The sequence below is a fragment of the Trachypithecus francoisi genome, unplaced genomic scaffold (genome assembly GCF_009764315.1).
Source record: "Trachypithecus francoisi isolate TF-2019V2 unplaced genomic scaffold, Tfra_2.0 Lachesis_group10, whole genome shotgun sequence".
Lineage (NCBI taxonomy): Eukaryota > Metazoa > Chordata > Mammalia > Primates > Cercopithecidae > Trachypithecus > Trachypithecus francoisi.
Window position 1 is genome coordinate 46,772,901 of NW_022681455.1, and position 27,399 is coordinate 46,800,299.

Genomic DNA, 27,399 nt, shown 5'->3' on the forward strand with positions numbered 1-27,399 from the left:
TTGACCATATCAGATGAAACATATATTCCACTGGCTAACATACATTTGAGAAAAGAGGCCAGAATTTCTATCTCTTCTCTTTATGTAGCAAATTTTTCAACAAGTTAAGGGAAACCAGAATATCAGGACTGAGAAAGCCTTTAACAACCCAGGTCTTTATAATTGTAAGGCTAAATAAATAATACTTAAAACATCTTCCTCATTTCTATCTGTTAGAAGAAAAAGGAAGAAAAATGCCCACACATATCATTAGGGATAGGTTAAATCCTCCTGTTCAGTAGAAAACAAATATATTTTAAAAGTTGCCCTTTGATTTCAGATAATATAAGTAGCATCTTAGTTTAATGTGAGAACCTCCTGGCCCAGGAAAATGGTGTGCACTGAACATGACGTGGCAGACAAATCTCATGGCTCTAATCTAATTCAAGACAGATTTTAAAAGAAACAGTTTTTTTAGCCGGGCCCGGTAGCTCACACATATGTAATCCCAGCTGCTAAGGAGGCTGAGGCAGGAGAATCGCTTGAACCCGTGAGGTGGAGGTTGCAGTGAGCCGAGATCACGCCATTGCACTCCAGCCTGGATGACAGAATGAGATGCCGTCTCAAAAAAAAAGAAAGAAAAGAAAAAAAAAAACAATTCTTTACATCTCTACTCTCTTTAGAAGTATTGAAAGTTCCAATTTCACCAGCACCATTCATGCCGAAACTTGTAGGACCATAATGCTAAGCAATGCAACAGGAATGGCACACAGAAGGAGAATGGGTACAAATGGAGAGAAAGAGCTAATATTCATTGGTACCAGCTAGGCTTATTAAATCCTCATAACAACTCTGTAGAGAAATGAGAATTACCATTTATTGAACACCCAAGTTCTAAGACCACAGTAGGAGGTTCACGTACATTATCCCTTTTTTTTTTACCCTTAGTAGGTAAAATAGTACATTATCCCTTATTAGGAAATGGAGGCATAGAGAATTTAAATTACCACCATGACAGTCTACAACTATGACTTGGGATGTCTGGATCCAAGCCCAAGTTACCTGAAACTATCCATTTACTTATTCTTTCCAATAAAAGCATGTGGCCAATCCCTATTCATCTTTTCAATAGCAATACTGAGCACACTGGCAGACGTACAAAAAGTGCTCCATAAACAGATGCTGTCTACAACTGGCCCCAAAGGGCAAGCTTTCCCCTCATCCTGTGACACTACCTTTCAGAGGACAGAATTTGCTTGGGATCTGTTTTGTCTCCTTTGTAACCTAATCCGATTTCATCAGGCACTCAGTTTTGGTTTTTATCACACAACTAAATCCACTGTAGTTTTTTTTCTTTTCCACGAGTGAAGAGTGGAAAAAAGAATGGAAGAAAGAAATGAAGGGAAAAAAGACGAAAGGACAGTAGAGAGTAATGTAATTCATACTTTACTAATATACTTACAGGAACGGCATTAGACAGAGAAGCCCAAAGCAGTAAGAGCCCATAATTGGGTGAGTTTTCCTTACTTGTTTCTGTCTCTACAATGTCCAGCGTAGCTTGCAATAATGTCTGTAAAGAAATAAACACTGTCAAACCATGGCTATGTGACAAATATTGATGTTAATAAACAAGAGATCATGCATTTGTCTTTAATATGAGAGATATCATTTCTGCCATTCCCAGGTTTTGCGGTTTGAGGCATGCGAAGGGTTTTATGTCCTTACTGTAGTATAGTAATTAGGAGTAGGGATTCTGGAGCTTGACCACCTCACTGCATTTGTTCAAATCCTGGTTCAGCTATTTAAGAGCTGGATGACCTTGAACAAGCTACTTTAATCCCTCTGTGCCTCTGTGTCCTCATCCATAAAATGTTCATAATATGGTACCTACCTCATAGGATTGTTGTGAGAATTAAATGAGTTAGTACCTAAAAAGTGCTTAAAACAAAATCTTTCAGAGGGTACAGTGCACTTTGGATCTCTACTTTACCAACCAACTGAATTGGCAAATTGTGTGTTATCATCTCTGCCCTCCACACTGCCCTGGAATCCCTGTCTTATAAGTCTCTGCTCTTAGGAAAATGCAAGCAATAGAGAAACACAGATCTCTGGAGCATTCAGAAAACTCCACCCCCATTCACCATACAGATTCTCAGCCCATATGCCATGGGAGAGAGAACTGTCAAGTCAGAATATTATAAATACCACAATACTCTAAAACCATGCAGAGAACTGACATTTGACTTGAACAGTGACAGCTCAGGGCAGGGCCCCATCTAAGGTTACCTACTATGGTTGCTCCCAAGTCACCAAACAAATCCCATTAAAGTATTTTCTTCATAGGGAAGTTTCCCCAGATTTGTCTTTGCTAGTGACGGCTCTCTATCATGGGGAAAAATTCAGACACTGTAACATTTTCATTAAGTTACTCATATACTTTTAATCTTAAATAACTTATGTCTAGGTGATAGAAATAATAGGAGCTAATATTAACTCACTGCTTGCTAAGGGCAAGTACCATTTTAAGTGTATTGCAAGTATTTAACCCATTTAAATCCTCACTATAACTCCAAGATGCAGATACTACTATCTTTTTTTATTTTTAAGAAAATATGTTTACTTCAGAATAGAGCATGGCAATGGGAATCTGCACGCAATAGTAAACTATGTGTGTATTCGGAGAGTTAAAGGAGAACAACGATTTTTAAAGGAAAAAGTGAGAAGGATTACATAATTGTTGTGCAATCATTATCCTTGTCTACAAAGATCAACAACAATATTGGACAGGCCAGTTGCTAAACAGGTTTTCCTGTAGAAGTATTTTTGTGTAGGCTGTGATGGCCTTTGTGCAGGTTTGTCATTTTTGTAGAGTTTTCTTTTTTTTTAAATCACATATTCAAGCATGAGAACCCTTTCTTCATGACCTTCCCTGGCTCTATTTGTCAGTTTTGTTTTGTTTTTTCCTTAGGTTCGGGGGTACAGTTCAGGTTTGTTCTATAGGTAAAATCATGTCACAGGAGTTTGTTATACAGATTATTTCATCACCTAGGTACTAAGCCTAGTATGCAATAGTTGTTTTTATCTGTTCCTCTCCCCCTTCCCAATCTCTACCCTCAAATAAGGTCCAGTGTCTGTGGTTCCCCACAGATACTATTATCTTCACCATTATGCATATGAGGAAATTGAAGCACAGTAAAGTTAGGGAATTTTGCCAGGGACATATAACCTGAAGGTGGTTGAGTTAGGATCCCAACCCTGTGAGTCTAGCCCCGACTCCAGAGCCCACACTCTAAGCCACCGGGCTATATTGGCCCCATTAGAGACACAAACCACAACTCTCATGTATTAGGGATTTGGAGAACTACATTGTACCACAGCATAGTAGCTTTGCTTCAGACACTATGACACAGGAAAAAAAGTTTTCAGTCACTAGCATACACGATACACGATAAAACAGAGACTGATGCTATTATTTACTAAAGCTTGCAATTTTTCAAGGGATTAACTACTCTAATCCCTAACTTTCTGGGTTTAACATTCTCAGTTTTCCTGGTATTAAAGTTGTGAAAATAAATAATAAATTACTTGTGAAATGTGTAACACTATGCTTGGCACAAGGTAAGCATCCCCAAAAATGTTAGCTAATGTCTTATTATTGTTTTTGTAATAATGGATTAGCAGAATTAATAGTTTAGATATGAATTTCATTTACTGCTTGTCTTTATCAAACTTACAATGTAAGTTGTCACAAGACAAAGTTTATACCTCATGAAAATCCTATAGATATATTTCATTATTTTGATATGTTATTCTGCGACACATTCATAATTTTAAATGAAAAACACTAGTTTAAGATATATCTAAAATAACATGGAAGAAATCACAACATTTTCTGTTAATGATGGAATAAAATGTATATATATATTTTAAAAATGAGACTCAACTTCTACCCAGTCTTCTGCTTCACTAGGTCACTGAAATCTATTTATGCAGTTGAAGACAACAAAATCTTTTAAATTTCTTCTTAGCCCACACTTTTTTTTTTTTAATGTTAGTATAAAAACACAAGCTCGGCCAGGCACGGTGGCTCACGCCTGTAATCCCAGCACTTTGGGAGGCCGAGGCAGGTGGGTCACGAAGTCAGGAGTTTGACACCGGCCTGACCAATATGGTGAAACCTCGTATTTACTAAAAATATAAAAATTAGCCGGGTGTGGTGGCACATGCCTGTAGTCCCAGCTACTCATGAGGCTGAGGCAGGAGAATTGCTTGAACCTGGGAGGTGGAGGTTGCAGTGAGCCGAGATTGCACCACTGCACTTCAGCCTGGGTGACAGAGCAAGACTCCATCACAAAAAACAAAACAAACAAACAAAAAAAAAAAAAACAGCGACACAAAACACACACACACACAAGCTCAGTGTGAACACTGCTAGAGGAAAACAGAGCTGCGATACATCAAAAAAGAAAGTTAAACTGCTCATGGATGTTCAAGTTGAATTCTCTCCTAAAGTTTTAAACACTGGATTAGCTTCAGCAGAATTCAAACTTGGTTTTTATTCAAATAATGATATGGTTTGGCTATGAAGCCACCGAAATCTCATCTTGAATTCCCACATGTTGTGGTAGGGATTCAGTGGGAGGTAACCGAATCATGGGAGCAGGTCTTTCTAGTGCTGTTCTCGTGACGGTCAGTAAGTCCCACAAGATCTGACTGTTTTACAAAGGGAAGTTTCCCCACACAAGCGCTCTCTCCTTTTGCCTGCCACCATCCACGTAAGATGTGACTTGCTCCTCCTTGCCTTCCACCATGATTGTGAGGCCTCCCCAGCCATGTGGAACCATTAAACCCCCTTTTTTTTATTGCCCAGTCTCGGGTATGTCTCTATCACCAGCATGAAAAAGGACTAACATAAAAAGAGAGTTAAGAGTACCTATGATTAAAAATACCTCATTTCTTCAGAGTAAGAAAAATAAATGCTATTCTAGAGGTATTGTTGGTAGGAAATTTTACTTTTTTTTTTGAGATGGCGTTTCACTCTGTTGCCCAGGCTAGAGTGCAGTGGCGCAATCTCAGCTCACCGTAACCTCTGCCTCCCGGGTTCAAGCGATTCTCCTGCCTCAGCCTCCTGAGTAGCTGGAATTACAGGTGCACACCACCACGCCAGGGTAATTTTTGTATTTTTAGTAGAGATGAGGTTTCACCATGTTGGCTAGGCTGGTCTCGAACTCCTGACCTCAGGTGATTCACTGGCCTTGGCCTCCCAAAGTGCTGGGATTACAGGCGTGAGTCACAGCACCCAGCCTTGGTAGAGAATTTTAACCGGGAATTTAAAAACTCTGTTTGCTAGGCCCATAGATTACAGATCTATTTGGGTACATCTTTTATATACACGTGCTTTTGCCCCAAGTCCTGAAAAATAATGCAAAGAACATGTGTGTTTGTCTGGGTTGTTTATAAAACAAAAATATTAGCTGAAACACAGTTTGTCAATGAAGGGCCTTCCAGTATGGCTTCCTATTGCCTTTACTCAGGAAGGAGATACCTAAACATTCACATAGCCTTTTTCCTAAGGCCATCTTCCTTTCTAGTTTTAAGCAAAGCTGTTTGTGATAATACTTGCTGTTTAACTAAAAACAAACAAAAACTTTTGATGCCATCTTTAAATATAAAAATATTTGAAGATATTTTTTAAATGATGATAACAATGATAAGCTCCTATCCAGTCCTCTGTTCTCAGCACTTTACAAAAACTAAATCATTTAATTCCCACAACTTTATGAGGTAGGTGAGGAAACTGAGGCCAAAAGACTAGGTACTGTGCCCAAGGTTACACAAGCAGTGACTGGATTTGAGCCTAGGCAGTCCAGACCAAATGAAACCCAGTCTCTGTGGGCAGACCCTGGCCTCAGACAGTTTTCAAAAGCTCCTGGAGGTGATTCTAATGAGGAGGCAGAGGTGAGAACCATTCATTAGCAAGCATCTGAACCAAAGGTAAGGCTTGTTAAAGCAGACTGTCTACCTCAGAGGTTTTTGTTTGTTTGTTCGTTTTTCAGACATGGTCTCGCTCTGTCACCCAGGCTGGAGTGCAGGAGCACAATCAGGGCTTGCTGCAGCCTTGACTGCCTGGGCTCAAGTGTGATCCTCCCACCTTAGCCTCCTGAGTAGCTGGTACCATAGGTGTGTGCAACCATGTCTGGCTAATTTTTTTTTATCATTATTTGTAGAGATGAGGTCTTGCTATGTTGCCTAGGCTGGTCTCGAACTCCTGGGCTTAAGCAATTCTCCTGCCTTGGCCCCACAAAGTGCTGGGATTACAGGCGTGAGCCACCATGCCTGGCCTACTGCAGAGTTTCTGACTGAGTGATTCCCAAATGATGCTGGTGCTGTTGGTTTATGGGCCACATTTGAAGAACCACAGATCTGGAATAACACTTAGGGCTCAGACTCCTAGTGCCTGGCTTTTTAAATTATACTATTTTCCCTCCTTGCATCTGAAGAAACAACTAATGGTAGTGGCATCAACAACAAAGTCTACTTTGTAGGGCTTTGTTCTCTTTTCCAATTTGCCATTACTTTCACCTGTTGCTACTGACACAGCCAACTGTATGATAACACAGAAATCAATACAGAACATCGGAATTGTATTTTTGTTTTGCTAGTTGTCTCTGGTTTTTTCTTTTTTTTTTTTTTTTTTTTTTTTGAGGCGGAGTCTCGCTCTGTCGCCCAGGCTGGAGTGCAGTGGCCGGATCTCAGCTCACTGCAAGCTCCGCCTCCCGGGTTTACGCCATTCTCCTGCCTCAGCCTCCCGAGTAGCTGGGACTACAGGCGCCCGCCACGTCGCCCGGCTAGTTTTTGTATTTTTAGTAGAGACGGGGTTTCACAGTGTTCGCCAGGATGGTCTCGATCTCCTGACCTCGTGATCCGCCCGTCTCGGCCTCCCAAAGTGCTGGGATTACAGGCTTGATGGTTTTTTCATATGTGGAATAGGATACCTGTTCTACATAGGTTGTTGTGATTATGTAACAACGAAATAATGTATCTCAACATGTCCAGTACAGTGGTTGACACAAAAATGGTATCTAATCAATCTCATGTGTTTTAGCAAAATATATTTTAACAACCATAATTTATTACTATCTTTACGTTAGCAAAAAAAAAAGGTAAGAAATACTTACCATGGAATTATTTTTTGCAGATTTACATGCTTTTATATCTGGAATGTTTTTCTCAAACAGTTCCAGGAACCATTTTTTGGACTTTGACCAGTTTCTACATGAGAAAAGGATATATATAGAAATTAATTTGAAAGCACTTTAGGAATAACAGGTCACAGCATAAAAAATAGATGTCTGTGGAATTAAAATTATTTCTCCAAATTTATTCTTAATTTTCAGGTATAATTTCATGAAAGGTCTATCTTTGGAATTATTAGTCCACAAAGACAACTGGGGAGGCAGAGCAACTACATTTTAGTGTCTTTTGTAAATAAAACTTCAGAGTCTCATTGCATTGGTGCTGAATAAGAAGGCAGAACCCACAACTTGCTTGGTCTGCCTTTACTGTGACTGCTGTAAGTTGTAGGAAGATGAAAACCCAATGCACAGAATCAATCTCTGACTTAAGCCGTGAAAAACAGACTTGCTCTAATCTTCTAAATCTTGTCTGAACAGTCACCATTGTAGATGAATGGCCTATGTAGGCTATGGTCTGAATGTCTGTGTCCCTCCCAAATCTTTATATGTTGAAATCCTAACCCCCAAGGTGATGTTATTAGGAGGTGGGGGTGTTTGGATGGTAGCTGGGTCATGAGGCTAGAGCCCTCATGCAAAGGAGTAGCACTCCTATGAACAGGGTCTGAGGGAGTCTGTCTGCCCTTTCACCATGTGAGAATGCAGTGAAAAACTGGGAGTCTACAACCTGGAAGGAGCCCTCACCAGAATGTGAGGATACTGGCCCCCTCATCTCAGACCCCCAGCCTCCAGGGCAATGAGAAATAGCCCTCATCAGAACGTGACCATACTGGCATGCTCATCTCAGACCTCCAGCTTCCAGGACGATGAGAAATAAATTCCTGTTGTTTATAAGCCTCCCAGTCTATGATACTTTGTTATAGCAACCCAGATGGAGAAAGATATAGAGCCACTGCCAAGAAATTTCAAAATCGCGCAGTTACTTTGCATGTGCCTCATTTTACAAACACTTGTCTGAACCAACTGTGAGAAATGCATTTAATGACGCCTATGTTTGCCTCAGAGAGAATGAGGAGCACAGTGTCTGATTCTGAGACTGCTCACACTGATGATTTAGCAGGAATCTTGACTGTAGCAACGAGTGCAATAATAATAAGCTGTAGATGGGATAAAAGGCCTCAAAATACATTCTTAGTCCCATCGATCTCTTTCTCTCTTTTGTTTTTGTTCATCACAATAAGAAAAGCATCTCTCTTCTTTGGTCCTCCCTCAATTCACATACAGACACCAAAAACAGGTCATAAGAAACAGCTTCTCTCCCACTTAAACTGGGGTTACATCTACTTAGAACAGAAAAATAAGAGGTGTATCAGTTGCTGAGAGAAGCTTGGTCAATGAATTAATTATAGGAAACAACTGCTACCTTAGAAGACACTCTGGCAACTGGGAACCATACTCAAAATCTTCATCATACGCTTGAAAATACTGATGGAACTCCTTGATTTTCTTCTTGTTTGTGGGAAACCAACTTTTATTAAAGAGCGTATTCACTGTGACTGGATAAAGGAGATGTCTACAAAGACAGAAACACAGAAAGTTAGACCCAAAGACCAAAGAAGAAAGGCAAAGGATACAAAGCAGGGGGCTATTTCATAGCCATATATGAGGGGCAGATAATAGGTGACGGATTCTCTTGGGAAAAAGTCATTCTTTTTTTTTTTTTTTTTTTGAGACGGAGTCTGGCTTTGTTACCCGGGCTGGAGTGCAGTGGCCGGATCTCAGCTCACTGTAAGCTCCGCCTCCTGAGTTCCCGCCATTCTCTTGCCTCAGCCTCCGGAGTAGCTGGGACTACAGGCGCCCACCACCTCGCCCGGCTAGTTTTTTGTATTTTTTTAGTAGAGACGGGGTTTCACCGTGTTAGCCAGGATGGTTTCGATCTCCTGACCTCGTGATCCGCCCATCTCGGCCTCCCAAAGTGCTGGGATTACAGGCTTGAGCCACCGCGCCCGGCCGAAAAAGTCATTCTTAAGAAGTTTTGATATTTGCTTACTGTGGTCAAGATAATACAGGGGGAACTGAAATTGTGGTTTGATTAATCTGAAGATATTTAAATGCTTTCTAAACAAGCATATTAGACTCTGACAAAGATGAGATAATAAATACATTGATCTAATACAATTCAACAAGAATTTATTTAGCAGATAATAGTAGCTAAGATATAGTCCATTCCTTTAGACAGCAACCACAACAACAACGACAAAAACAAAAACAAGGAATCAGGGCAATATTAGTCACCAAATTTCCTAATTTCTCACAGGATCCCATAAATTCAAACTACTGCCTATTGAAATATAGTACATATCATCAATAAGTTTTACCATTAAGATAATAAAGTGATTACTGTAGCAAACTTAAGATAAAGAATATAAAATATTGTTAACATGCCTTAAAACACTTAATACTTGTTTATTTAATTTTTATTTACCATACTTTCATAATCTCATTCACCCAAAATTTCAAAAATATCCAGGAATATTTTGTTCATTTCAATATATTCATTTCATTATAGATACTGGGTACGCTTCAGCACATTTTTTAATTTGGTTGTTTGTTTTTGTGTCCCCCCTCCAGCCCCCATTACTGGACCTCTAACAAAATGTTCACTGTCATTCTGTTTGAGTCTGAACTGCTGAATCTTGCCTTAGGCATTCCAGGATCCTGCTGAGATGGCAACGTGACTCAGGTAACTTCAACTTACCAAATCTCTTTATGCACGTGGGAAATTTTTTTCACAGTTCCCATGCCCAGACTTTAACTTTTCCAGAAAGCTTCAGAATGGGGCTGACTCTGTCTGCTGCTCTTCCCTGTCTCTTGGGATCTCCATTAATAAAGGACCCTGGAGCTCAGTCCTGAGGCCCACACTGACTTTGCCTGAGCCACTTGTTAAGTAACACAAACATCTCCTGGACCTTTTTCACCACTTTGTGATTCCATTTTCTCCCCTATCCTCTCAACGTCCTCTTGTTCTAATAATTGCAAATTGCACTGAAGGTTTTACCAAAATTCTAATGGGGAAGTATGAAAATTATAAGAAGAAAATCCATGTAGTTTATACAAAAACGTATGGAATGACTAAGGAGAAATTACTGCAAATATATTACAATGATTGCATTGGCTTATTTGCTCACCATAAAATAGAAATGCTAAACTGAATTAGAATTTAAAAGATTGGTGACAGAGCAAGATTCTGTCTCAAAAAAAAAAAAAGAATTTAAAAGATTAAAATAATCTCTTAATAGCCTAGTTAGGTAGATTTCATTAATCAACCTGACAATGTTTGAAGTCCAATGTATAGGTTTCAATTTTTTTATTTAAAACAAAAAGCAAGACTAAATCATATTAATGCATCTATTTACCTTACTAAGTTGTTCAGGTCCATTGTCCCATGAGTGCCTAAATTCTCCAGTTGTTCATGTAATTCTTCAGTCAGTTGCCCCGTAAATTGATGGAGATTGACAGTCCCCATTTTCCCTTTCAACATAATATAGAGTTTTTCATGCAGTGCTAAAAAGACATTCTTTGGAATTGATGCTATGAACAAAGAAAACTATTTTCAAAATAAGCAACAACTCCTTGAAACACACAGTCAATATATCTCTACTATTATTTGGTCAGCAGGGACTACAGCCAAAGTCCTCCCAGCACATAAGGTCACCTCCCGTAAATAAAAGTAGATAAAGACTCAACATATTCTCTGCTGAGTGTGGTGGCTCAAACCTGTAATCCCAGCACTTTGGGAGGCCGAGGCAGGTGGATCACTTGAGGTCAGGAGTTCCAGACCAGCCTGACCAAACATGGTGAAACCCCGTCTCTACTAAAAGTAGGAAAATTAGCTGGCTGTGGTGGGCACCTGTAATCCGAGTTACTGGGGAGCCTGAGGCAGAAGAATCACTTGAACCCACAAACTAGAGCTGCAGTGAGCTGAGATCACACCACTGCACTCCAGCCTGGGTGACAGAGAGAGACTTTATCTCAAAACAAACAAACAAAAAAGATTCAATGTATTCTGTGAGATGGTGGAACTTTATTCACTTTAAGGGATAATCTATAAATGGATGATCAAGAGAGCTGGTATTTTCAACCCTTCTCCCTCCAAAGCTATAGTCCAAATACATTAAAAACACATATTTTACATATCCCAGCATTTCAGAGGCTGTTCTGTCTGTTCAGAATGTTCTCCCCTTCGTTATACCCATATCTACTCCCACCCAATCCCACACACTTATACCTATGAGCTTTAAACTTATGCTGCACATTTCTATTTGTCCTTCAAGTGTCTTCTTGAATATTACTTCCACCAGGAGCCTTTCCTAACACCATGAATAGCTTTTGGCCTACTATTTTCTTTATATTAGTATTCATGCTCCCTCTACAACACACTCTCCTAATTAAAAATTGGAGTTTATTTTTTACTCATTTCTTTATATTTTTCTTTCACCTTGTTTTATTGACTTTGAAGTAACTTTTTCTTTAAAAAAGAATTTAGATTCAGAGGGTACATGTGCAGGTTTGTTATATGAGTATATTGTGTTATGCTGAGGTTTGGGGCATGATTAATCCTATCACTCAGGTAATGAGCACAGTACTCAATAGTTTTTCAACCTTTGCCACCCGTCCCCCTCCCTCCAGTAGTCCCCTGTGCCCACTGTTGTCATTTTATTAAAGTAACATTTTCAAAGAATAAGTTTTAATTTTGTATTTCATCGTGCTATTACGTGTAAGTTACATTTTGTGTAAGTTAATGAAAAACACTTTTTCGATTTCCTGAGCATACATCTTCTCTATGGTTGGGGAATATATGGGAGGAAAGGGAAGCTGACTCAAGAATAAATATTAATATATTTCATCTGTTCAACAGAAATATTTAAGCATGAAAGTCCCCAGAGGAGGCCCAGGTGAAAAAAACTCAATCATTTCCATACACCTCTGTTAACTTAGCAAATTTTTTTAAAGGGATATGTGACTCTACAGATCAAAGGCCTTCAAAATATTTCTATTATTTGATCTGAAATTCCATAGTCCAAGTATCAAGAAGCACTAAATAATCAAAGAATTTCACCAACAGGTTGTGATATCATGCATGCAAGAAGAAAAATATATATATAATTCTATTGATTACTGGTAGTTTTTAAAACAAACTTTCTTATCTTAATGGCAAGAAATGCACAAAAGGTTACGTGAAAAGGAACCAAAGAAGAAAAAAGGCAAACAGAGAGAAAGAAGTCACAGAGAATAGAAGCAAACAAAAACATTGTGAAAGCACAAAAAAGAACCAGACACAAAATGAACTAGCTCTGCATTCCAGGGAGGACACATGGCCCCAGTACACACATTTGCAGCCTAGGAAGAAATGAAGGCAGACAGCCATACTGGAAGCATGCTGACTGTACAATCTGGCAGTCTCTGAAGACAGAGGATTTGTGAAAGGGCAAGTCAAGCTCCCACTTACCGTAAAAGCCCTACAAAATATGTCAGGAAATGCCACAGTAAAGGATTTACTAAGCCATGGAATTCTAGTTTCGGGGACTGAATAGCATGTAATCAGTCCAAGAGCTGTAGCCTGTAGAACACTGTACACACAGCGGTAGAACAGAATTAGTGACATCTTGGAAGCTGTAACATGATACAGATTCCAAATATTCTCTAAAGAAAACATCAATGAGGTAACCTTATCACTTTCACGTGTCTAATTCAAATCTAAATTTATGAGGCTGCCATTCATTTGCGTTTCAATGGCCAAACTCTTCTACCCATAACTCTTTCCTCTTCTACCCATACCTCAAGAATAAAATAATGGACCTTCATCATTCTTGATAGAGGAGTGAGGATGTAATTTTTACCTAAAACTACTCCTGGATTCCAATGTTGGATTTCGAATGGACTATCTGAAAATATTCCTTACCTGTATGATAAACGATATTTTGCACCGCTAGTTCAAAATCTATTTTTTTGGATTTTAGAAACACATTAATTCCTTCTTCCTCAGTAACAAAGGTCATTCGGTTTCCCATAGCAAAGACTGTAAATATTGGCCCATACTGAAATAAAACAAACACAGATTATATTAGCATTTCTAAGCCATGTTTAAGACCTTTCTCCTCAAGAATCCTAAAGTTGAAGTTACAGTCAAAAGACAAATTATTATATTTGGTAATTAGTTATAAATTCTGATTGTTTTAGTCAGATCTGAATTATATAAATTTTAATTTGTTCTGTCCTGACATGTAATGTTCCCTTTGATCATTTTATTGCCTATTTGTAGCTTCCTTTCTTGTAGTATGAAATAAGTAGAAAATAATAATTATAAATAATTAGAAATTATATCAACATTGTGACATTTAAACATTGTTTTCAAGATATTAGTAGACTTATAAGCAACCTATAGCTGAATATTGTGCAACAAGAAAGTTCAATAGTGCCAGCTGGTTCACAGGAAATCTATGGTTATTCAACAATGTCTTGCAATCCTATACACTTTCCTAATCTGTTCACTTTCCTAGTTTTCAAAATGACTATTTCACCTGTACAACCTACCCAACCTCTCCACTCTGACATAGTGTCCCTGCCTTGTAACTCACTGGAAAAATGGAGCCATCAAGTAGCAGTTTCAGTTTCTCATTACTAAATCCTGCAAGGTATATACATTTGCACCCATTCTCCATCTGTTCCCTCCTCTTAACACGGATGGAAGCTCCTGCCCTTGTGAAATGTCAACACTTCTCCATTTGTGTTATGGATCTTACAGTCTTGCCTTCTCTTTTCTACATTTATGCCTCTCTCTCCTACATCATTAATTTTCCCCTCTTTATCAGATCACTCTTAGCAACCTGTAAACATACTTAGCATGGGGTTTGATATCAGGGGTCTATGACCTTGCTGGGAAAAAAAATATGTCATCATCTTCATTGGCATCTAAGTATAATTTATCAGTTTCTTCAATTACGAATGTGGGCAACAAACCACAATCTTTTCCATGACTCTATCATCAAAATAAATCATCATACTTTCATATTCCATTACAGTATTATACATCTCTCAAGGCATAATTTATGCTCATCACTACTTCAGTATTAGTCATTTCTATACCTCCCAAGAGATGGCACATGATTACTCCTGCAACACACTGTTGGGTAGTACTAGGCAACTTGCAGGCCCAAAAATCATTAAGCCACCAAAAAAATGAAGTCCCATTTTTGTACATTAGTGATCCAGACATCTACATTGCTTTCTAACATTCCTATCTATAATTGTTTGTTAACCAGTACTTAGAAGGTAACTTATTTTCACTGTTAAAGTTTTGTTCAAATGAGAATTCTTAGCTTCCCATTAGTAGGTAACCTTTTGTAACATCTATAAGCACCTGGCCACAAGTGTAGACTAACCACATTCAAATACATTGAATCAGCAGTTGAGATAATTGTTGATGAGAGGCATTTAAAGTAACAGCAATATAACTGCAGAGTGAAAGATGGTCATGCACAGTGTTAGAAATTATGTAACAGGGTTTTTGTTGTTGTTGTTGTGTTGTTGTACTTGCTTTCCTTTTGTTCTTTTCTTGTATGCAACGTCAGCAGCCTCAGTATTACGAAGTAAAGGCAGGCACACATGGTATGTAGTAGAAGTGGTGCTTGTATATTTTTTAAACTTTTTATTTAGAGATAATTGTAGATTAACATGGGGTTGTAAGAAATGTTACAGAGACAGCCTACATATCCATTACTCTGTTTTCCCAGTATTAACATCTTGCAAAACTAGTACAGTGTCACAACCAAGCTATTGACATTGATACAGTTAAGATGCAGAATATTTCCATCACCACAAAGATCTTAAATGATGCCCTTTTATAGCCACCCCCACTGTTTCTCCCACTCCCACCTTCTCCTTAATCATTGGCAATGCTCATCTGTTCTCCACTTCTATAACTTTGAATTTCACTATGTTATATAAACAGAAGTATGTAGTATACAATTTTGGGGGACTGGTTTTTCATTCAGTGTAATTCTCTGAATGTTCATCCAAATTGTGTGTATCAATCATTCACTCCTTTATATTTCTGAGTAGTACTCCACAGTGTGAAGGTACGACAGTTTATTTAAACATTATGAAGGCTGAGCTAGACATGCCTATAATCCCACTGCTTTGGGGGTCTGAGGCAGGAGTATCACTTGAGCCCAGGAGTTTTTGAGGTTGCACCACTGCACTCCAGCCAGGGCAACACAGCAAGACTGTCTCTAAAAATAAAAACAATAAAAATGAATAAAGTTGAAAGACAGTGAGATTCTTTTCAGTTTGGCGCTGTCACAAACATAAACATCCATATCTGGGTTTTTATGTAAACATTAAGTTTCTCTGTGATAAATTCCAAAAGTGCAATTGCCAGGTCATATGGTTGGCTGTGTGTTTAGATGTTTAAGAAACTGGGAAAGTGTTTTCTGGAGCGGCTGTACCATTTTATATTTCCACCATATGTATAAGTAATCCAGTTTCTCTGTATCCTTACCAACATTTGGTGGTGTTGCTATTTTTATGGTTGCCATTCTGATAGATGTGTAGTAGTATCTCATGATTTTAATTTGCTTACCTCTAATGACTATTGATGTTGAACATCTTTTCATGTGCTTATTTGCCATCTAAATATTCTCTTCATTGATACATCTTGTTTATGTCATCTGCCCATTTTCTAACTGGATTTTGTATTATACTGTTGAGGGTTGAGAATTCTTTATATACTCTAGATATTAGTCCTTTGTTGGATATGTGGTTTGCAAATATTTTATCCCAGTGTGTAGCTTTTCTTTAACTCTTTTTAATGAGCTCTTTTACAGAGCAAATGTTTTCAAATTTTGATGAGGTTCAATTTATCAGTTTTGCCTTTTATGAACTGTCCTTTTGGTGTTAAGTCTAAGAGCTATTTTCTATCCCAAATTAGGAAGATATTCTTCTATATTTCTTTCTATAGGTTTTATATCTTTATGTTTTACATTTAAGTCTGTTATCTATTTTGAGTTAATTTTGTATATGATATAGGACTTAGGTAGAAATTCATTGTGTGTGTGTGTGTTGGGGGTGGTTCTTTGTTGTTGTTTTGTTTGTTTTGGCTTACGGAGTCAAATTGCTCCATGACCATTTGTTTAAAAAAGCCATCTTTATTTCACTGAGTTGTTTCTGCACCTTTGCCAAAAATCAGTTGGCATACTTGTGTGGATCTATCTCTAGATACTCTACTTTGTTCCACTGATCTTTGTGTCTATCCTTCTGCCAGTACTACATCATCTTGATTAATAATAGGCCTTGAAATTGAGTGGAATGATTCCTCTCATTCTATTCTACTTTTTCAAAATTGTTTCATTTATTTTAGTTTCTTTGCCTTTCCATATAAATTTTAGAATAACCTTGTCTATATCTATAGCAAATCTTATTGGGAATAGTATTTGCATCAAACCTGGATATCAGTTTGGAGGAAACTGGCATTTTTAATGTGTTGACTTTTCCAATCAGGAATACAGTATGTGTCTCCCTTAAGATCTTTGATTTTTTTCATCAATGTTTTGTGGATTTTAGCATACAAGTTCTATATGTTTTGTTAGATTTGTACCTAAATATTTCTTGAGTTATTATAAATGGTAATGTATTTTTAATTATGGTTTCCACATGTTCATTGTTCGTATATAACCAAACAATTGATATTTTTATGTATACCTTATATTTATTCCAGAGGTTTTTGTAGACTCCTTGGGATTTTCTACATAGACAATGATGTCATCTGCAAATTAAGACAGTTTCATTTCTTATTTTCAAATCTGTATGTATTTTATTTTATTTTCTTACTTTATTGCACAGGCTAAAATTTCCCGCACTATGCTGAATAAGAGTTGTGACAACAGAGATCTTTGTTTTGTTCCCAATCACATGGAAGTATTTAGTCTTTAATCATTTAAGTGTCCTGTTAACTGAAGGATTTTTGTAGATGTCTTTTATAGAGTTAGGAAATTTCCCTCTATTCCTTATCATGAATGGATATCAGGAATGGATATCGAATTCTGTCAAATGCTTTTTCTGTATCAATTATGTACTTTTTCTTCTTTAGCTTGTTAATACAGCAGCTTACATGGATTGACAGACTTCACTTGGTAATTCGTCTTATATATTGATAAATTTTATTTGCTGATATTTTGTTATTTTTGCATCTATTAATATATTCATAAGTAATATTTGTCTGTAGTTTTCTTCTGTACTATCTGTGACTTGGTATCAAGGTAATGCCAACTTCATAAAATAGACTGGGAAATGTTCCTATGTCTTCTACTTTCCGGAAGAAATAGTGTAGAACTCATAGTTAATTCTTTTTTAAACATTTGGTATAGTTTTCCAATGACACAAGCTGGGCCTAGATAATTCTTTTTGGGAGGTTATCAAATTACAAATTCAATTTTCTTAATAGTGTAGGGCTATTAAAATTATGTATTGTATATTGGATAGTTTTGTTAGAATATGGTTTTCTAGGAATTGATCCATTTTATGTAACTTGTTAAATTTATGTTTGTAGAGTTATTCATAGTATTTTCTTATCATCCCTTTTGATGTCTGCAGTGATATTCCGTGTTTCATTCAAACATTGGCCATTTGTGTTTTCTCTATCAGTCCTGCATGAAGTCTGGCAATGTTACTGGTCTTTTCAAAAAACCAGTTCTTTCTTTCATTGATTTTCCTTATTTTATTTTTTAAATTTTCAACTTCATTGATTTCTGTTCTTTATTATTTCCTTCCTTCTGCTTTATTTGGGCTTATTTTACTCTTTTTTAGAAGGAGATGATTCTTGAAAGTTTATCAATTTCAGATTTTTCTTTTCTAATATAAGCACATAGTGATAGAAATTGTGATATGTTGCATTTTTATTTTAATTTGGTTCAATCTATCTTTTATTTTTCAAGAGACTGGGTTAAAATATAAAGACTCCAAAAAATTGAAAGGGATAGAAAAATATGTATCATCCAAACAGTATCCAAAACAAAATTGGTGCAGCTTTAATAATATAAGAAAGTAGATTTTAACTCAACATAGATGACTACAGGTAAGACTTAAGTATCACTTAGAGAGGCTTAAAGGAGGTGTCCTTCCCAATAGCTGTTTAAGCAGACAAACTGCAGAAGTTGTCTAATTTACCTATTTTAATGTAGGGAACTTTGTATTTTGGGGGGCTGCTTGACATTTAGATCCTATGCCCACATTTTCAGAATTTCACATTCTATACCTGTTGGTGGGAGGTAGACACCATTTCCCTCATTAGAACCTGAAAAATAATGATGCTTTGTTGAGCCAATATTTTTCCAACAATTTACTTAAACTATTTATTTAATATTTTTACAAAATACCGAACTTCAGCCTAGTACACTTTGGGACACTGTTTTCAAATAATGTTTCCATTGTGTCAACAAATAGATACTTGTAGATAGCTGCAGATTGTCTATACTATTACGTGTTTAAAATAACTCTCTTAGAGTGCCAGAAATTTTATCAATGTCTCATGCTTAAAAAATGGTAAATTCTAATCAACAAAAGACAGATATAACCAGGCAATTTGAAGCATAAACAAAATCCTCTGTCTCAATTATAAAGTACAAAGTATCAGGTTTGCAATATGGGTTTTTCTTTTGTAATAGAATTTCGTAACTAAAGATTGGGTTCTAGTCATCTCAAGGCTCAACTCGGGTAGTAGTATTCACTACCAAGCTGACACGGTTGGTGGCAGAATTTAGTTTTTCACAGGCTATTGGATTGAAGACCTTTGATTTTTACTGGGGCTGGCCAGGACCTCCCTCTATTTCTTGACTTGTAGGCCTCTCTATAAAGACAGCTCTCATCATCAAAGAGTGCAAACTAGGAAGGCAATTGAGTCTGTTATCAAGATGAAAGCCCTAATCACAGAAGTAACATCAGATCACTTGTGCCATATTCTGTTCATTAGCGGTGAGTCACTAGGTTTTGTTGATACTCAAAAGGAGGTGATTACACAAGGGAATAATTGTAGGATCATTGCAGGTTATCTTAGAAATCTGACTACCCCATGTCTGTCGATGAGGAAATTTATTAAACAAATGCAGCCATATCCATGCATCTTCAAAGAAAAGAATTAGGAGTTCTATCTGGTACTATTATGTAAAGAGTAAATACCTATTGACAATGGAACAGTGTGAATAATATGACATATTTTGCTTATAAGGTGGAAAATAATTCTGTAATTCTATTTGCTTGTATACAGTTAAAGAAACTATGAAACAACATATAAGAAATGAATTACAGGGTTGCCAAGGTTGGGAGTGAGGAGTGAGAACTGGGTGGAAGGGAAACAGAGGTTGAAGGGACTTTTCCCGTAGTTTTTATATTTACAATTTTTTGAACCATATAAATCCATAATCTATTCAAAGATTAAATAAAAATAATAGGAAGATTTTTTTGTGGTCACCAAAGTTGTCTCTTTTCAGTATTCCAGAGGGGCATGAGAAGCTGAGAGTATTAGCTAATGATGGGATTTTAGAAGTTTTTTCTTGAAGGTTCAATACGCCATAAGTAGTGTATTATGCAGTTGCCATTTAGATGCAATTTCACATCAAGTCTACTGAGTACCTGTTGCAGCCACTGCAAAAACTCAGAATGGAACCTCCCACTCAAGATTTGGTTTGGATGTCAAGACAGTGACTACATTTACATACACACATACACACACACACACACACACCCCGAGAGGGTATGAAGTGGTTTATTTCATACATAATGAGACTTCTCTGGGAAAAGTAGGGCAGTCCTCTCAAGCTGATCTGAAAATGATTTGAGAAAACAGTGAAAAGAGACAGGTCTTAGGGTTTTATTGTGGTTAGGGGGTAGGCTCTGGTGTGAGCCTTCCTGCATGAATGTTGGGGTTTTTGTGGTTTGAATCTCTCCTGGCACCAAAGGTGGGAGCACCCTGGCTTTTTTTTTTTTTTATCATACTGCCCAGATTAAGGGTACAAGAAGAGGCAAGGGTGAATCTTAAAAGCTTTTAGTAGTAAAACATCAAATAAAGCAGTCGTATTCTTTTTTTTAAAGAGACAAGGTCTTGCTCTGTTGCCACGCTGGAGTGCAGGTGCTCAGTCATAGCTTACCGGAACCTGGAACTCCTGAGCTCAAGCAATCCTCCCGACTCAGCCTCCCGAGTAGCTGGGACTACAGGCGTGTGCCACTGCACCAGGTTAATTTTTTTATTTTTATATTTAGTTTTTGTAGAGATGACGTCTTGCTATATCTCCCGGGCTGGTCTTAAATTCCTGGCCTCAAGCAATCCTCCCACCCCTGCCTCCCGAAGTGTTAAGATTACAGGTGTGAGCCATGGAGTCCAGCAATAACTTGTTTTGTTTAGTCAGGATAGCAACAGAGACCTCACAAATATTTAGCCTTCTGACACAAGCTTGTAAAAAAACAGTTCCTTAAAAATTATCAAAATCATATGCGTAAGGAAGGCTGTGGGAGACAAAGGAGTATTTCTTTAGGAGATATAATTTTTCATCTATCAGACTAGCAAAAATTTCAAAGAATTATGGCATTCAGTGTGGCCCAGGATATGAGAAGTTAGGCAATTCCATACAGTCAATGGAAAATAAAAATTGCATATTCATACACCATTTTCCAAAGGTAACACCTTCATATAAACAATTTCAATGTGCATGTCCTTTGACTCAGCAATTCTACTCCTAGAAATTTATTCTGAGTAAACAATCAGATAAATGCAAAATGTACAACCACACAATCAATACATGCACACACACACGCAAGAATGCTCACTGGAGCATTGGTTGAGAGAAAGAAAAAAGGTTGGCAGCAACCTATAAACCCAACTATTGAGATTTAAGTAAACTAGTGTATCCTCCTATGACAAAATATAGCCATAAAAGGAAGATTCAAAGTATTTCATGGTACAGGAAAGTTATTAACATTATATGTTAAAGTCGAAAGGACATAAAAGAGTATTACACTATTATTCCATTGTTGTTCATTAAATAGTTGTAAATACATAGGAAAAAGACCAACATAATATAAATACATTAAATTTTTACAGTATTTCTGGTGTGATATGCTGGGTTATTTTTATTTTCATCTTAGTTCTCTTTAATTTTCTATACGTTTTTTACTAAATTGGAATCTCAGAGATTTTGAAGGTAAATGATCAGTGGCAAAATAATGCTACTACGTATAAATTCATTCTACAAATTGGGCTAACCAGATGGAAAACGGGTCACCACAGAATGTATTATAATTCATAAGAATAATGATAATTAATATGGTACAAATTTATTAGACAATCAAATACCATAAAATCTTTGTGACTGGAAATTGAATAAAAGACTTAAATTTAATTAACTTAAAAGACATTAATAAAGGTCTGTTCCTTAAAGTGCTCAGACATTTAAAAGATACTTTGAAGACAAAAACATCTAGTACAAGGAGGATTACTAGTCTCCTCAGGCCGTAGTGAAAATGGAGCACATCATTTTCAAATAACAACGTCAGCTAAAAATATAGAGCCAGTTTATTTTGTATGGACCAGTTGTGCAAGCAATTTGTGCAATATTTTGGTGCTAACTCCGATTTGGATACGAATTACTCATTTTCACAAACTTAAATTGGATTACACTTTATCTTTCCCAATTACTGCAAACATTTACTGAACACGCATAGATTTGGAACTTAACTTCGATGAAGTAAAAACACGAAAAGTTAAACTCTACTTCCAAAAATGTAGATGCACGCTGCAATTGTATTTCATTTCTTTCGCAAAATTTTGCACAGAATATTGTTAATTGTTACTAGAGGATTTCAGAAGTGACTAGATCCTTTAGTTGAGGCAAGCAGGTATGTTCCCCGTGTTCTAGCACTGCACTTAAGAGCCAATGAAAGAAAATTTTAAAAAGAAAGCAGTGTGTCCTCTGGAGACCCCGCCTGCCACGACCACATACCTTGATTCTTGCTTTCTCTATAAATTCTAGAGGGGCTTTCCCAAACTCAAATCCAACTCCAATCCAAGGAATCCAGCTCCTGATGCACGGGGGTCTACGCAAATTCTTCCGCTGAAGGAGTAAGAACAGAGCAAGGCAACTCAGGATTATAATCACTGTTGGGGAAATTAGTTCCATGTTTTTGTCCAGCACCTTCCAGAATCAGAGAAGTGTGAAACAGTCCTGCCGTCCTGGCACTTGCTTCTTTTCTATGGGCTACGGAACCTGACGGGACTCCCAATCTTTCTGCTACAACTTTTGCAGCTCTCCTTCGTAACTGTAGCTTCCTTCCTGTGTCCCAATTTTTAGGTGATTTTTGCATTGTCGCTCCCTCCCACCTCCACTTCTCTTTGAATCTCAGCCAGCGCGGAAAAAATACAGGGAGCGGCAGGGCAGGGCCGGGCTAGGACTGACGGGCGAGAACCAGTCGCGTTGCTATGGAGACCGGGGGCGGAGCCGCAGCGGGCCCCGCGGCAGGCCAATCAGAGACGTCGTGGAGCCCGGCGGACTACATTGCCCAGTAACCTCCTGGGCTCCGCTGTGTTTTCCTATTCTGGGGTGCAGGGGGTAGCTGAACCACTCCAGCCTGGGACTGCTAGGAAGGTTGCGGGTCCGCCCGGCCGAGCCGAACGAGGGAAATGGTCCTCATCCGGCCACTCGCCGGTTGAAAAGGGGCCGCCCTGGCAGGGAAGCGGCAGCCGCGGCGCGGTGCAGCGGCGAGAAGGGGTGCGTTATCGCCTTGCCCTGCTGCTGAATGTCCGTCCCGGAGGAGGAGAGGCTTTTGCCGCTGACCCAGAGATGGCCCCGAGCGAGCAAGTTCCTACTGTCCGGCTGCGCGGCTACCGTGGCCGAGCTAGGTACCCGGCTGCCCACGCCTGGGCCTCCCGGGCCAGTGGCACGCGCCGCGCTGGGGGAGGGAGCGCGGGCGGCTTGGCGCCCGGCAGTGCGCATCGGAGAGGTCGCCCCTTCCAGGCCCGCCTGGCGGAGGTGGTGGTGGAGGCCAGGCCCGCGGTGGGAGGAGGAGGGATTGAGGTCTCCACGGCCTTTTCCTTCTAATCTCGTCTAATGCTTCCCTTAGGCATGTGCTGTGGTGCTTGAATGTTGTACTTTGAGAAGCCTCGCCAGCTGTCATTCCTCTGTAGGAATCATTTTCCTTTTCATGAGGATGACCTTTTTAAAAACGTAATCTGTTTTCCATCGTTACTGAGATAATTTCTGTAGTTTATAGTCTTACACAGCCACACTGGCATTATCTTGTGGGTCCAAGTTGTGGACCTACCTTGTGGGACTTCCGTTATTAACCTGCCACTCACAGAGCATTGACTTAAGCATCCGCCGGTTACTTGACCTCTCTGAGTGTAATTCATCTATACTGTTTGCCTTGCAGGATTCTGAGAAGTCAATAATATATGATTGCTAAACCCAAGGCAGGACACCAATTAGTTGCGACATTTTTATAATTACTACAATACCAGGGACTGTGGATATATATTTGAAAAGACCCAGTTCTGACCTTCTTACAGGCTGCTGGGGAGACAGAGAAAGAGAATTATAATGTGCACTTGTTATAATGAAGATATTATTAGGTGTCTTAAAAGCATAGAAGAGCAGCTACATCTGCCTAAATGAGTCAGAAAAAACTTCAAGAGGCCATCTAGAGTGGAATGATGATGCCCTTGAATGAGCAAGTAGCGTTTATTCCAAGGATTTTGTGAGTAGTGTACTCATGTGTTTCCTGTGAAGCCTTAACTGTGTATTTTAAGATTACCCTTACATTTTCTTGCCTGTTACAAAAAAATAAAAAGAACAGTTCTGATGCGTTATCATTTGTAAATGTTAGTTGGTCCTATTTTAAGAGTTTATTTTTTAATTCTAGCATAGCCAGCCATGATCGGTTGTTTTGTGCTCTTCCATTTTGCCTTTCAGCCCCTCTATTTTTTAATGTCTCTCCTTTCCAAAATGATGGAGAATTTTTAATTTTCATTGTTTTTACTGAAATAAAATTCATCAGCTTAAAAAGATCTAAAAGCAGATTGCTGAATGATATTTCCAGGTTTTATTTTTAACTGATATGTCCCCCCTGCGACTCAATGGCTTTTATACAGGACTGTTCCTTGTTAAAAATTCATGGAGAGAATGGTGTGGGGAGAGTGGATGGAAATCAAAATGTGGGATGGTTTTAAGTACAAATCACTTCAGGAACCTGAAGCATCATTTAGGAAACCAGCAAGAAAACAAAACTTATTTTGAAAGACATAATCTGTGTAATATGGAGATTCCTATTAAGATTTTTCAGGTTTCATATGTCAATAAAACATTGCTTGAAGTCTATGCAAGCTACTTCTGTTCTAGGGAAACTGTCAGCAAGATACTAACTTTTCCAAAAACCAGTGGTAAGATTTAATATTCACTTCCCTTCCCCACATTGTTTTCTCTTGGAAAAGGTATACTAAGGTTTTGTGTCAGGTGGTGGTCATTGAAAAGTCTCATATAATGTGAGTAATGTTCATGAACTTGTCTGAACGTCATTATTTTAAATATTCAGGACATTTTCTTTATAAAGTTATGAGCTTTATCTTCCTTATGTAGGCCATTTAGCTTAACTGTATTAAGGTAAAAGGCCTATCTCTAATTTAAAATTTAAAACCAAAAAATTTTTCCAAAATACAGTTAGTACTTGTAAGGAGGCCATGAGTAGGCCTTGCATATAATTTAGTGCTGGAAAAATAATTCCATATGTGCTTTAATTGAAAGAATATTGAGCTTGTGACCCTTGCATATAAAAGACAACATTATAAACTCCATTACATCTTCTGCATCTCAAACATCATGTCAGTGATTCATCTGCATGTGAACATCATCCATGAAATTATAGAATTCAGCTTCCTCCAGCATTTATTATAGTACATAAGAATATATAGTGCAATATTCTAATGTTACATTAGATCTCAAATAATCATGGCTGCAGTCAAGAGGATGGTACAGAATATGGATAAATTATTTCCCATTGAAAAGCAAAAATTAATGACTAACAGATATTCAAGTGAAATTTCTGAATAGAAAGAACCCAAGGCTTGTCATTTCTATTTTATTTTATTTTTTTTTTTGCCAGTGGTACGAGATGCTCTTGCGTAGTGATTCTTAAATTTGGAACTGTGTGAGAATCAAGTTTCTAAACCCTCTTCAACCTACTGAATTAGATTCCATGGGCATGGGGCTAGGAAATTTCTAATTTTTAAAATCTCCCTAGCTGATTCTGTTATATTCTAAAATTTGAGAACAACCCGTCTTGGGAAAATATTACTCCTATGATTTTAGATTTTTGTTTGTTTCTCTGAATGTTGTGGGTTTTTCCCTGCATTTGTGTTTTTGTTAGCAACCTTTCCCCTGGATCTCACAAAAACTCGACTCCAAATGCAAGGAGAAGCAGCTCTTGCTCGGTTGGGAGACGGTGCAAGAGAATCTGCCCCCTATAGGGGAATGGTGCGCACAGCCCTAGGGATCATTCAAGAGGAGGGCTTTCTAAAGCTTTGGCAAGGAGTGACACCGGCCATTTACAGACACGTAGGTATTTATCTTGATTCTAGCTGGTAAGTTTGTTATGAGTTATGTGTTTGTCTCCTGTGCTTTTCTGTTTGTCCAAAAACAAGCTAGTTTTTTTCTCCTACTGATGCAATACCTGAACACATGCAGCACAGTCTTTTTTTATTATTATTTATTTATGTATCTATTTTATTTATTTATTTATGTTTTGAGAGTTGCACTCTATTGCCCAGGCCGTAGTGCAGTGGTGCCATCTCGGCTCACTGCAACCTCCACCTCCCAGGTTCAAGCAATTCTCCTGACTCAGCCTCTCAAGTAGCTGCGACTACAGGTGCACGCCAGCACACCCAGCTAATTTTTTTCTTTTCTTTTTTTTTTTTTTTTGAGAGAGTCTCTCTCTGTTGCCCAGGCTATAGCACAGTGGTATGACCTCAGCTCACTGCAACCTCCGTCTCCCAGGTTCAAGCGATTCTCCTGCCTCAGCCTCCTGAGTAGCTAGGATTACAGGCGCACACCACCACACCTGGCTAATTTTTGTATTTTTAGTAGAGATGGGGTTTCACCATGTTGGTCAGGCTAGTCTCGAACTCTTGACTTCATGAAATTTTTGTATTTTTAGTAGAGACGGGGTTTCACCATATTGATCAGGCTGGTCCCAAACTCCTGACCTCAGGTGATCCACCTGCCTTGGCCTCCCAAAGTGCTAGGATTACAGGCATGAGCCAACGTGCCTGGCCAGAACACATATAGTCTCTTAAGAAGAAAAAAATTAACTACCAATTATTATTAAAAAGTTACTGTCCTAAATTTTTAGAAACGCATACTCACGTATTTAGGGATGAACTATCATGAAGTCTGTAAACCACTTTAAAATATTAATTAAGCAAAAAACAATGAAGCAAGCCAGGTATGGTGGCTTATGCCTATAATCCCAGCAGTTTGGAAAGCCAAGGCAGGATAATTGCTTGCGTCCAGGAGTTCAACACCAGCCTGAGCAAGATGGCAAGACCTTGTCTCTACAAAGAATAAGAAAATTAGCCAGGCAAGGTGGCACATGACTGTAGTCCCCACTACTCAGGAGGCTGAGGTATGAAAACAGTTCGAATCCAGGAATTCAAGGTGGCAGTGAGCTTTGATCCTGCCACTGCACTCCAGCCTGGGCAACAACACAAGACCCCATCTCTAAAAAAATTAAATTGGGCCAAGTGCTATGGCTCATGCCTGTAATCCAGCACTTTGGGAGGCACGGGGCGGGGGGTAGATCACGTGAGGTCAGGAGTTCGAGACTAGCCTGGCCAACATGGTGAAACCCTGTCTCTACTAAAAATACAAAAATTAGCCAGGCATGGTGGTGCATTTCTGTAGTCCCAGCTACTCAAGAGGCTGAGGCAGGAAAATAGCTTGAACCCAGGAGGTGGCGGTTGCAGTGAGCCAAGATCATGCCATTGCACTCCAGCCTGGGTGACAAGAGTGAAACTCTGTCTCAAAAGAATACAAAATAAATTTTAAAAGTTAGAAAATTAAGGAAATATGGCAGAAATGTTAGTGGTTGATAAATCTCAATAGGTAGAGATAGAGGGAGTTATATATTATTTACT

At 38.4% G+C, this 27,399-nt stretch overlaps 2 protein-coding genes across 12 annotated transcripts in view; one reads left to right on the forward strand and one right to left on the reverse strand.

The window, feature by feature from the left end:
- The window catches only part of LOC117087312 (24-hydroxycholesterol 7-alpha-hydroxylase), a 103,381-nt gene extending 80,737 nt beyond the window's left edge, over positions 1-22,644 (reverse strand). The window contains exons 1-6 of one of the 2 annotated variants that reach the window (XM_033217371.1): positions 22,220-22,644; positions 13,135-13,270; positions 10,589-10,703; positions 8,596-8,745; positions 7,158-7,251; positions 1,442-1,549 (exon numbers count right to left, since the gene is read on the reverse strand). In XM_033217371.1, the coding sequence (XP_033073262.1) occupies positions 1,442-1,549; positions 7,158-7,251; positions 8,596-8,745; positions 10,589-10,703; positions 13,135-13,270; positions 22,220-22,396 (780 nt within the window). In that variant the 5' untranslated portion in view covers positions 22,397-22,644. Of the gene's footprint in view, positions 1-1,441; positions 1,550-7,157; positions 7,252-8,595; positions 8,746-10,588; positions 10,764-13,134; positions 13,271-22,219 lie in introns of both variants that reach the window. The other variant, XM_033217370.1, reaches the window with a different exon arrangement.
- Positions 22,645-22,738: 94 nt separating this feature from the next.
- Positions 22,739-27,399, forward strand: part of SLC25A27 (solute carrier family 25 member 27) — a 40,920-nt gene continuing 36,259 nt past the window's right edge. For 7 of the 10 annotated variants that reach the window (XR_004438757.1, XR_004438758.1, XR_004438759.1 and 4 more), the window contains exons 1-2: positions 22,739-23,115; positions 25,635-25,826. Coding sequence is in view for 6 of the 10 variants with exons in the window: in XM_033217377.1 (XP_033073268.1) it covers positions 23,013-23,115; positions 25,635-25,826 (295 nt within the window). In the remaining 4 variants the exon portion in view is untranslated. Of the gene's footprint in view, positions 25,827-27,399 lie in introns of all 10 variants that reach the window. The other 3 variants (XM_033217374.1, XM_033217375.1, XM_033217376.1) reach the window with 3 other exon arrangements.